General features: G+C 41.6%; 2 protein-coding genes across 3 annotated transcripts in view; one reads left to right on the top strand and one right to left on the bottom strand.

Moving 5' to 3' along the window:
* TMEM120B (transmembrane protein 120B) overlaps positions 1-1108 on the top strand; it is a 62415-nt gene extending 61307 nt beyond the window's left edge. Inside the window, exon 12 of the mRNA XM_044290535.1 lies at positions 163-1108. Coding sequence (XP_044146470.1) covers positions 163-270 — 108 coding nt within the window. The 3' untranslated portion in view covers positions 271-1108. The remainder of the gene's footprint in view (positions 1-162) is intronic.
* A 2070-nt stretch (positions 1109-3178) lies between these two features.
* RHOF (ras homolog family member F, filopodia associated) overlaps positions 3179-12222 on the bottom strand; it is a 68658-nt gene continuing 59614 nt past the window's right edge. For both annotated transcript variants that reach the window (XM_044290523.1, XM_044290531.1), the window contains exon 5: positions 3179-4419. In XM_044290523.1, the coding sequence (XP_044146458.1) occupies positions 4252-4419 (168 nt within the window). In that variant the 3' untranslated portion in view covers positions 3179-4251. The remainder of the gene's footprint in view (positions 4420-12222) is intronic.

Below are 12222 nucleotides of genomic sequence, written 5' to 3'. Positions count from 1 at the left end.
GCAGATATCTGTATTCTGGCATCGCTGTAGCTTCTGGCAATGCCGGAATACAGAGATCTGGCAGACTGTTCCCTGCTGAATGTACAAGCACTAGTGTGAAACTAGCCTTATGTGGAGTTACAGCATGGATTAATTTTTTTCTTTTTTATATGAATTCTGTAGGTCTTTGTGCTGGCACTCACTTTTCTGGCACTTTTCCTGGGTAACTTTCTGACAACTTTAAAGGTGGTCCATGCCAAGTTTCAGAAAAACAAGGAGAAGAAACCTTGATGACTATGCGAACCTAGACTTGTTGACTGTTACGTAATCAACGAAATACACTACAAGTGGATTGACGCTTCTCTTCCAGACTCCACCTGTAACAGTAATCATGCTGCTCCCTGTTTCTGTGGGAGAGGCAGTGGAATTTCAAAAGGATTCCCCTACGCTTCTAAGCAATGTGATACCATGCCCGAGGGACAGCAAGATCCACTCATCATAAGCTGCTTGCAGTGCGTACTGCACAAATCTGAACCACTAGGCACTGTTATCTGGACAGGCTATGAAAGGCATACACAAAGTCCAGCTACTTCTGGTGATCAACCATAAAGAGACTTGTTTTGCTTTTGATTTAATTTGTTTCTTTAATTAGGGCAATTTACACTTGAATACTTGACAAGTGAATTTATGTGAAAAGGGAATACTGTTTACAGATTCATTCAATACGTGTTCATGAAGGTGAGAATGTAGGGGACTTGGCTGGGAAAATGGTAAATAAAGTTATGTTCTGTGTGTAAGAACTTTACAGCACGTGGTGGGTGTTTATCAAGGGGGACAGTGGAGTAGTTGGCCATAGCCACATGGCATCTTTACGATGGACCTCTGAAAAATTAGCAACTGCTCTGCTTTTGCCTTGTATCAGTGTGTCAAGAGCAATTTAAAATAAAAGGCGTAGCCACCTACACCTCTGGTTTTTGGATAATAAAGTTTGCTTTCCTACTAACAAGTTATAGGGGGTGGCTGTACAAAGTTGGACAATACCATAAAAAAAAAAAAAACCAGCCTATGTATGAATAATCTGTTAAGAAAAAAGTGGCTAATTTTCTGAAATGAATGTATTCTACTTCCAGTCCGGGCTCTAACTTCCTCCTTTGTTTGGACTCTTACTGTAGCCTTTACTTTCTCACTCCGACCAGAGAAAGGATGAGTGACTCGATTAGAGCATTATCCATTACATTGAAAAGTTCAATGCTTTTTTGTGGCTTCTTTATCTACACTATCATACTAACTGATACCATTTTCCCCTCATAGCAGCAGTGAACTGACAATAGACTATCTATATGGGAGTTCTCTGTGCTGACGGCTAAGGATGATTAAATATATTTAGTTTTCCATAGTATAGTAGTTCAGAAACTGCTACAAATACCCTTTTCTGACAAATGTCCATTGAAAGGGGTATTCCCATCTTGACAGTTGTGGTATAGTTGCACACTCTTGAACAGCCCCATCTCACAAACCGCTATGCTCATTGTGCCAAGAAAAAGTTTTATAGATGTGATTATACCAATAAGTGGAGTACTTTTTCCAGTAATAAAGCATTACAATCAGCAGTTACAGTGGATGGTACAAGCACCGCTGCTGAACCTGTGCTGTATATTTCCTATGCTGAGAACTGGCTCACACATTATAAAGATAAGACTGAACAGATGATCTTCTTTATAACAGACAATGTTGGCATATCCTAATTTCACATGCAGATAGGTTTTAGCTGAATTTGTGAGATGGAAGTGGTCTAGAAAGAGTACTGTCACACCTTTTGTTTTGTTTTTTAGTGCCCTGCGCCCCCCCCCCCAAAAAAAAAAGTGAATGCAGTGTTTTGTTACCCAAAGTGTCTTTTTTTCCCATGTCCTGCATTTTTCTATAGGATAGTATACTATGAAGTCACTGCCTCATCAGTGTTTGGGGAGGGGTGTTGCAAAGAAAACATTGAAAAATGCAACACACTGCCACTAACAAATCAACGGATGTCTGTGTTCCTTAACTCCAGTCCTCAGGGCCCACCTACCAGTCATGATTTGAGAATATCCCACAGAATGAATACCTATGGTAAGCCCTGATACTACCGTATTTTTCACCCTATAAGACGCACTTTTTCCCTCCCAAAATTGGAGGAGAAAGGCAGTGCGTCTTATGTGGTGAATACTTCAGTTTGTATACCGCCGACCACATGCTGTGCAGCGCGGTGGTGGGTGTATTAGTAGGCATGGATGAGGGGCCGGCCTCCAGCTCTGTAACTACAGCGGGCCCGCTCACTGTAGGAATCCTAACTGCAGGCAATGCTAACAGTAGTCTTTTATGCAGCCTGTACTTACGATACTAACTTTCTGGCAGCCAGCAGGCTGGAGGCTGAGCTGGCGCTGACAACGTAACTCACTATGTCACGTGCCGGCTCCGCCCACTTTATGAATGAAGAAGGGAGAGCCGGCGCGTGACATAGTGAGTTACGTTTTCAGCGCGCGCCCGCCCGCTCAGCCTCCTGCCTGCCGGAAAGTTAGTATCGTAAGTACAGGCTGCATAAAGACTACTGTTACGGTACCTTAATCAGCATACAGCATTGTCTGCTGTTAGGATTCCTACAGTGAGCGGGCCCGGTGTAGCAGAATACAGTGACTGCACCGGGCCCGGTGTAATTACAGAGCTAGATGCCGGCCCCTCCTCCCTATTGGGGGTCATTCTATGGATAGCACTGTTATGAGGGTCTGTGGATGACACATAGCGTAAAATGCTATTTATGTGCCATCCACAGACCCCCCCCCCCCATAACCATGCCATCCCCAGATCCCACATAACACCATTAGGCACACCTTTTGGTTCAAATTTTTTATTTTTTCCTCAAAAACCTAGGTGCGTCTTATAGGACGAAAAATATGGTAATTATTTCACATGCTAAGGAAATCCTGAAACATGACCGGCAGGTGGGCCCTGAGGACTGGAGTTGAGGAACCCTTGGCTATAGGACAAACCTACCAGATAGTGATTGAAGAACCACACCCAAAAGTTTTTTTTGTTTTTTTACTTCCACATAAAATTGAAATACCAGCTCTAGATTTTAACTGCAAAAACCACAAAATGCCTCAATACAAAATCTGTGTGTGACACCTTAGTATATACAAAAGCATGTAGTATTTTCACCAACATCAGATTATGCGTACCAGTTCTCGGACCATGCCACAACAGTAACCAGACAGACAATGATTGGGATGCCCTGTGTGCCCAAGCTTTATGCAACATTTATATAGAAGACCAATTACCAAGTGGTTGATAATTTAAACAGTTTAAAGGGAATCTGTCACCAGGGACCTCCCTATCCAACTGTTTGCATAGAGACCTAGCTGTAGGTCCCCTGATTAGAGGTTTTTCTTTTGTTGAGACAAGGCTCCCATGGTATGAGGATTTGTCCTAATATGCAAATTAAGCGTTTGGTGCAAAGAGAGTATATAGCCTTTGTTCCCTCACTGCTTTGCTACTGCCTGTCCTTGTCAATCAAAGCAGTAAGGGATGGGCTTACCAAAGAAATGAGCAAAGCTTGGGTGCACCGAGAGCCCTCGTTGTTCCGCAAGCTGTCTATGTTGCATATTTAGAAAAAAGGTATAACTCAAGAACAAGAAGAGAAAAAAAAAAAATGCAATTTAAATCAGGTGAACCACAGCTAGGTGTCTATGCAAACAATTTGATTGGGAGGTGGCTGGTGACATATCTTTTAATGGCTAATGGTAGTTCTGCACTGGCCTCCTGATTCAAATAGCAATAATATATAACAGGATTTGCTGTATTCAGGCATCCAAATTATTATATACATGTACAGGACTATCCCACATTGACGCCACATCCTCAGATCTAAAAGTGCTGAAGCGTTCATTAATGCAAGTCATATTTTTCTAGAATTTGTGGTACACCAGAACACAGGTGTCCTAAGGTGAGCCCTAGGACAGAACTGACGAAGAACTAATGTATAATGGCAGTATTGCTGGAGAACTGGCCCTTTTTTTCCCTTGCCCATCAGGATGCAAGTTAAATAGAGAGGATTGACAGTGTTCTCACTTTGTGCAGTCATTTCCCCCCAACAAACATTAAAATTTGGAATTACCCATAGTACCAGTAAAATGGAATCTATTTACAATAAAACAGTCCAGGTCCATTATAAAGTGTCATCCAAGGAAGTGTCCTGATGGCAGACAGTAAGTCATGAGAAGTTCTCCTTGAAACAAAGCCTTAGAGAAGCAGGCAACTCCGTTTTTTTCTCTTCATTCTCTGCTCCTTTTTTATACCGTTAAGAGCAATCAGCGTGGCTTCTCTAAAAACATTATCTACATTCTCTTGAAACTTTGCCGAACATTCAAGGTACTCTTCAGCTTGTATACTTTTACATGTTGCTTCACCCTTTAAGAAATTACAAAAGAATATAATTAATACCACCATTGCTAAAGACTTTAACAGAAATTGGATTCTCGGTTACATGTACAATACTTAAATAAAAAACAGCATCAGGAAAGTGTGTAGAGAACCAGATTGGAATCGCCACCTGCACTGTCCAGGCCACACAAGACTTAGACGTGTCAATGCAAGTCATCAGCCAATTCTCTATAATTGTGTGTGCCACCACTGGGTACAGCAGAATATTGAGGGCTAGTAATTTGTCCAGTGTGAAGAGTTTAGAGGTGATGAAACTTTATCCGACATTGGTGCAGTGAGGAGGTCCTGGTGCATAGTGAAAACATACTTAATAAAAAATAAAACTTTTCACTGTGAAAAATCCGAATTAGGGTCCACCCTGGTATTAACACTAAAGGAAATGAGTCATCAAAAAATTACCTATATTTTTAAACTATTTTTTTTTTAATCTAACATTTTATAGAACTCTGATATTTTAAAAACTTTCCACGTCCCTATCTATATTGAAACAAAAAACAAAATCCTGCAGTTTTCGCACTGGCCACTATGCCTGATAATAGGTGCCACTTCATGGTCTATTCAAATCACTTTACTGCAGTTATCTGCTTATCTATACAAAGAGGTGATATTACAGGTAGGATTAGAATGACAGATGAGATAGGATCCACCATTCACAATAGGTCATTGTCCGAGCGTATCCTTTCCTTGTACAATGACCTCTGCACAGGTTACACAGCATGGGAAAACTCTCCCATAGAAGTCAATGAGATCCCCTCCTGACCATTGCATTTTTAAAAGCTTTCTAAATGATGTTAACAGGCAAGATGGCCACCCTCAATCATGTTCAGGAAATAGAATAAATAAATCTGCAATCAGAAAATAAAAAAAGATTAGAAGAAAAGGAGATGTGTTACCATCTGGTTTTAAAGTAGCAGAAAATAATTTTGGTTACTTGTTACAGTAATCACACATGTTCCTTTCAATGCAGGTATTGTGCTTAAAAAATGCGAGTAAGCGCCGCCATACAGGCAGGAAGACATAATGCATTTTGATTTCAGATACTAGAAATGTCTGTGGAACAGGGCACAAGTTATTACAGTGGCCCTGTGCAGATACAGCACCATCCTGCCCACATTTACTGTGTGCATAACGTTCCATCTTCAGAGCAACATGTCCCATTACTATAGCCAGCAGACCCTGGGTGCGATAAACACCAAAGCAGTGGATTTCACAGATTATGGCTACATGCACACGACCATTGTGTGTTTTGCAGTCCGCAAAACACAGCCGGCGTCCATGTTCATTCCACAGTTTGCGGAACGGCACAGACAGCCTTTAATATAACTGCCTATTCTTGTCCGCAAAGTGCGGACAAGAATAGGACCGATTATATTTTTTTTTGCGGCCCACGGAACGGAGCAACGGATGCGGACAGCACACAGAGTGCTATCCACATCTTTTGCGGACCCATTGAAGTGAAATACTGCGGTTCGGATGCGGACCAGAACAACAGTCAGTGTGTATGAGGCCTATGTCTAATAAAATGTTTCGTCTTGGCCAGGTCAAATCCAGTCTAACCACTGGCTATAATGATTACTAAGCCTATCCCAAGTATAAAAATAAAAATGCCTGTTTTGATCTAGCTTGTCTGCCAAATTTCTTAAGAGACGCCCTTTTTGCACATTGAGAGATCCCGTGTGCCAGAAACTGTAATCATGCCAGTTTTTTTACACCTAGGCCTGCCCCCTCCCACTTTTTTTTTTTTTTTTTTTTTTAGAAAGGTGGTAAGCATGGAACAAACGGGCAAAACATTTTTGGTGCCTTTTTTTGTTGTTGTTGAGGTCTTGATAAATTCATTATTCTCAATTTTCCCTTTCATAGCAGTATACCAGTTTGCATTAACTGTAACACCAGACATGTACAAAAGTGATGCTGTCTGTGGGAATACATGAAAAAGACTTTTTTCATGTCAAAGTCCCTTTAAATTTGCAATAGTCTACAGAGTACAATTCAGTGTCTTGACCATGTTGGCCAGAAGAAAACAAGCCAGGTATTGAAAAGTGGAAGAATAGGAGTCAGCATGCAGGACCAGAGCGGTGGCGAGCAGGTAAATACAAATCTTTCAATAGGTAATACAGGTTACAGGGCGTAGGCAAAAATCTGTAGTTACTAGAAAACCCATTTAAGGCTTGCTTCCTTCCTTTTTGCAGCCTAAGCACAAAGTATGTTTTTGATTACATTTTTGAAATGTTGTCTAAGGACGACATCTCAGATATTTGCCAATAGATAAAGTTACTTCCATTTTAGAATCAGGAATAACTCTGGAGACAGAATATTTTTTTTCTTCTAAAAACTAATCTTGATGACAGCACTTGTGAACCCAGTCGTAATTCTGAAATGTCACTTATCTGCATCTCTGATCAACAAATCTACCTCGGTTTATAGACTTAAATGCATAATTTGAGGAAAAATAAATGGTCTTATTAGACATCGGCCATAAAAAGGATGTCCTCTACCTCCAAGCCTGGTCTATATGGTTAAGTACCATTGTGTAAAAGCAACTCACTCTAAAACCAGATAAAATATTGTAACGTCATATATAACCCTGCACAGAGTAACAATTTGCTGTAGAACCCCCTACTGCAGTTCATTCCCAAGAGCTTAATTGTTATAATATGATAAATAACTAACTTCAGAATGTCGTCAAGGTATATGTAAGAAACGAGCAGTCAACACTGGCACACTGTAGGCATGGACATCAACGATGGGGTAACAAACTGTGCCATTTACTTCCTACCGGTCCAGGGCATTCTTTCGGCGCACGCATCGGGACACACATCTAGAGGAGCCGCAGCCGAGCCCAGAGCTCCCACAGGAGAAGCGGCATCGGCTTCCCCGATACCACAACGATTCATGCCTGTGCCAGCTCTTTCACAGAAGGAGATCCAGCCCTCTAAGGTACCGGGGAAGAGCTAGAGGACCCCTTCCCAGAGAGGTGCTAGCTTGGGCTACCAGAGGCTGAGAGGAGAGGCATAAACCCCCCCCGACCCAGCCTCAGCCCTTCCTAATCTTTCTTCAAGCTTCATTCCCGAGCAGGGACTCTCTGCTCCCGATCCCCATAGGGACAGGAAGAACACTGGTGGGTGGAGGTGGGAGGGACCTTTTAACCTCTCTGCCTCCTGTTCCAGGAAGGTCAAAGGGGAACATCCTCCATGTTGTGCTGTCATGAGGGATGAACTGGAAAGAAACTATCCTCGCCCATTTAAAAAAAGGACATTGTGGTTACCACTTGTTATCCCTAAATCAATTGAGAAGGGAAAAGTAGCTGATTGGTGGTGGTCTGTCCACTCACCGGGATCCCCACAATCCCATGATCAGGCATCCCAGTCATTCTTTACAGGAGCACCAGAGACATTCGCGTACAATACAAAATCAGATATCCAGTGGATACAGGAAAATCCCTAATCTTGCCACAATTCCTTGGTTTTGGCACATCTTATCACCTAGAAAAAAAAAAAAAAACTAACTGTATGGTGTCCAAGGTTTTTGAATCATAACGGACAACTTCTCATGTGTTTCTTCAAGGGTTTACAACACAATAATGACAAATCTCTTTAATTTGCACACAACTCCCATAATCCATGTCGAGTGCTCCATAAAGGAGTCTGGATTATTTCTCCTTAGGTCTGACATATATGAGTAAAGCTGGCCTTACACCAGCATCGTTTTGTTGCAGTTACTGCAATTTATCTCAAGCTGCAAATCTGAATATGGAATATGTGGGTGGTATACAGACACACTGTACCACACTATGGAATATGTGGGTGGTATCTAGACAAAAATCACAAAAAATTATAATATACACAACACAAAAGATGCAAGCATTATATATGGACTAAGCCCTCACTCTGATATAATAAAATCTGACCTCAGCCAATATATTTTGATCAAAACATCTGTACCCGCCTACCCACTTGGTGCACACAGAGGTAACTAGGAGCAGTACATTATATGTGCAGGGTCTGCTCTCCTGAATGTACAACAGCAGCATAGGTAGGTTTAGGCCCCTTACAGACGAGCGTGTCCGGATTAGGTCCTGATGCGTCCCGATGCATTGTGGCAAACCCACGCGAGTAGGTACACAATTGCAGTCAGTTTTGACTGCGATTGCGTTCAGTTTTTATCGCGTGGGTGCAATGCGTTTTGCACGCACGTGATAAAAAACTGAATGTGGTACCCAGACCAGAACTTCTTCACTGAAGTTCAGGTTTGGTGTTGTGTAGATGCAATTATTTTCACTTACAACATGGTTATAAGGGAAAATAATAGCATTCTTTAATACAGAATGCTTAGTACAAGGTCAATTGAGGGTTAAAAAATAAAATAAAATTAACTCACCTCCAATTGATCACGTAGCTGCCGGTCTCCTGTTCTTTCTTCAGGACCTGTCAAAGGACCTGTGGTGATGTCACTGAGCTCATCACATGGTCCATCACCACGGTAATTTGACGTCACCACAGGTCCTTTAGCCGGCAGCTCATGATTAAAGTAGTAAGAGATCGGCAACTACGCGATGAAGAGGAGGAGGAGGCGGCAAGTAAATTTTTTTTAACCCTCAATTGACCTACTAAGCATTCTGTATTAACCACCTCAGCCCCCCTAGCTTAAACACCCTTAATGACCAGACCACTTTTTACAATTCTGCACTACACTACTTTCACCGTTTATTGCTCGGTCATGCAACTTACCACCCAAATGAATTTTATCTCCTTTTCTTCTCACTAATAGAGCTTTCATTTCGTGGTATTTCATTGCTGCTGACATTTTTACTTTTTTTTGTTATTAATCGAAATTTTTGCAAAAAAGTGTAATTTTTCACTTTCAGTTGTATTTTTTTTTTTTTTTTTAAAAACGACATCTATGTATACATTTTTCTCTAAATGTATTGTTCTACATGTCTGATTAAAATAAAAAAAAAAAAAAAAAAAGGGTTTGTGTAAAAGTTATAGCGTTTACAAACTATGGTACAAAAATGTGAATTTCCGCTTTTTGAAGCAGCTCTGACTTTCTGAGCACCTGTCATGTTTCCTGAGGTTCTACAATGCCCAGACAGTAGAAAACCCCCACAAATGACCCCATTTCGGAAAGTAGACACCCTAAGGTATTTGCTGATGGGCATAGTGAGTTCATAGAATTTTATTTTTTGTCACAAGTTAGCGGAAAATGCTGATTTTCTTTTTTTCCTTACAAAGTCTCATATTCCACTGACTTGTGACAAAAAATAAAAACTTCCATGAACTCACTATTCCCATCACTAAATACCTTGGGGTGTCTTCTTTTCAAAATGGGGTCACTTGTGGGGTAGTTATACTGCCCTGGCTTTTTAGGGGCCCTAATGCGTGAGAAGTAGTTTGAAATCAAAATGTGTAAAAAAAGCCCTGTGAACCAACCCATACTCAGGAGAAGTTGGGCAATGTGTTTTGGGGTGTCTTTTTACATATACCCATGCTGGGTGAGATAAATGACACCCCAAAACACATTGCCCAAATTCTCCTGAGTACGGTGATACCACATGTGTGACACTTTTTTGCAGCCTACATGCGCAAAGGGGCCCAAATTCCTTTTAGGAGGGCATTTTTAGACATTTGGATTACAGACTTCTTCTCACGCTTTAGGGCCCCTCTAAAATGCCAGGGCAGTATAAATACCCCACATGTGACCCCATTTTGGAAAGAAGACACCCCAAGGTATTCAATGAGGGGCATGGCGAGTTCATAGAAGATTTTTTGTTTGGGCACAAGTTAGCGGAAATTGATTTTTTTTTGTTTTTTCGCACAAAGTCTCCCTTTCCGCTAACTTGGGACAAAAAGTTAAATCTTTCATGGACTCAATATGCCCCTCAGCAAATACCTTGGGGTGTCTTCTTTCCGAAATGGGGTCACATGTGGGGTATTTATACTGCCCTGGCATTTTAGGGGCCCGAAAGTGTGAGAAGAAGTCTGGAATATAAATGTCTAAAAAATTTTACGCATTTGGATTCCGTGAGGGGTATGGTGAGTTCATGTGAGATTTTATTTTTTTGACACAAAAGTTAGTGGAATGAGACTTTGTAAGAAAAAGAAAAAAAAAAAAAAAAACAATTTCCGCTAACTTGTGCCAAAAAAAAAAGTCTAAATGGAGCCTGACAGGGGGGTGATCAGGGAGTCTATATGGGGTGATCACCCCCCTGTCAGGGTCCATTCAGACGTCCGTATGCGTTTTGCGGATCCGATCCATGGATGCGTGGATCTGTAAAACACATACGGACGTCTGAATGGAGCCTTACAGGGGGGTGATCAGGGAGTCTATATGGGGTGATCAGGGGTTAATAAGTGGGGGGGGGGGGGGGGTGTAGTGTGGTGCTTGGTGCTACTTTACTGAGCTGCCTGTGTCCTCTGGTGGTCGATCCAAGCAAAAGGGACCACCAGAGGACCAGGTAGCAGGTATATTAGACGCTGTTATCAAAACAGCGTCTAATATACCTGTTAGGGGTTAAAAAAAAAAAAAAAAATCGCATCTACAGCCTGCCAGCGAACGATCGCCACTGGCAGGCTGTAGATTCCATGTTATAAAGGGAAAATAATACAGTGAATAGACTCATCTTAGCAACCATGCGTGAAAAATCGCATCTGCCCTTGCTTGCGGATGCTTGCGATTTTCACGCAGCCCCATTCACTTCTATGGTGCCTGCGTTGTGTGGAAAACGCACAATATAAAGCATGCTGCCATTTTCACTCAACGCACATGTGATGCGTGAAATGCGCACAGCCCCATAGAAATGAATGGGTCCGGATTCAGTGCGGGTGCAATGCGTTCACTTCACGCATTGCACCCGTGCGGAAAACTCGCCCGTGTGAAAAGGGGCCTTAGAGTAGGACCTGCCTGACTGTGACCACTTTGGCACGGGTAAGCGGGCACAGATTTGTTTTGCTCAAAATTTATTGGCTGAGAGTGTCAGATTTTATATCAGAATGAAGGCTTAGTCCATATATAAAGCTTGTATCTATTGTGTTGTTTGCATTATTATTTGTTTTCTGTGATTTTTTTTCCCATAAATGTAGACATCTGCATACTCATTTATCCTCATCATAAAGTGCAGAATGTTTTTATTTGCTTTTTTTCCAGTAATTTTAGTTTAGATGGTATATGGACACACTACCACATTATGAAATATGTGGATGGTATACGGACACACTACCACACAGCAAAAAGCTTATTCATTGGGTGAAATCATTTCCCAGAAATGATCATTTCTGGGAAGCAGATTGCGCTGTGTAAACAGCGATCTGCTGCTCAGAAACCATGAATCTATATGAGGATGAGTGACAGCAGTAGCCATTGCTTAACCTCATACAGTGGAGATGATCTCTGCATGTAAATGCTGCATTTACCTCCACTGACGAGCAGGCAGTTATCAGGAGGAAACTGTTCCTTCCTGATAACTGCCTGCTCAGTTGGCAGTGTAAATGTGACTTTAGTCTGTAAAATGATATAGGTTCCTGCACTTTCCGTGCTCTTGGAAGTTACTGTTCTCCTTGTGGAGATGCAGTTGTTTCACGTGTCCTATACTTGTCCATGAAAATCAGGACATGGCCCTATTGAAGTCTATGGATCAGCAAAAAAACTGAATGCAATCCTTTTTTGCGGACTTGCTGAACTGTCCGCAAAAAAAAATAAACGGATCCTAATTTTTGCGGACAGAATACGGCTGCCTTAATCACAGCAGCTATCCAATAAATAGTGCTATGCTTG

Source organism: Bufo gargarizans, chromosome 1 (assembly GCF_014858855.1).
Source record: "Bufo gargarizans isolate SCDJY-AF-19 chromosome 1, ASM1485885v1, whole genome shotgun sequence".
NCBI lineage: Eukaryota > Metazoa > Chordata > Amphibia > Anura > Bufonidae > Bufo > Bufo gargarizans.
The sequence above is the reverse complement of the archived record's forward strand: the minus strand, read 5'-3'. Positions and strand labels throughout refer to the sequence as shown.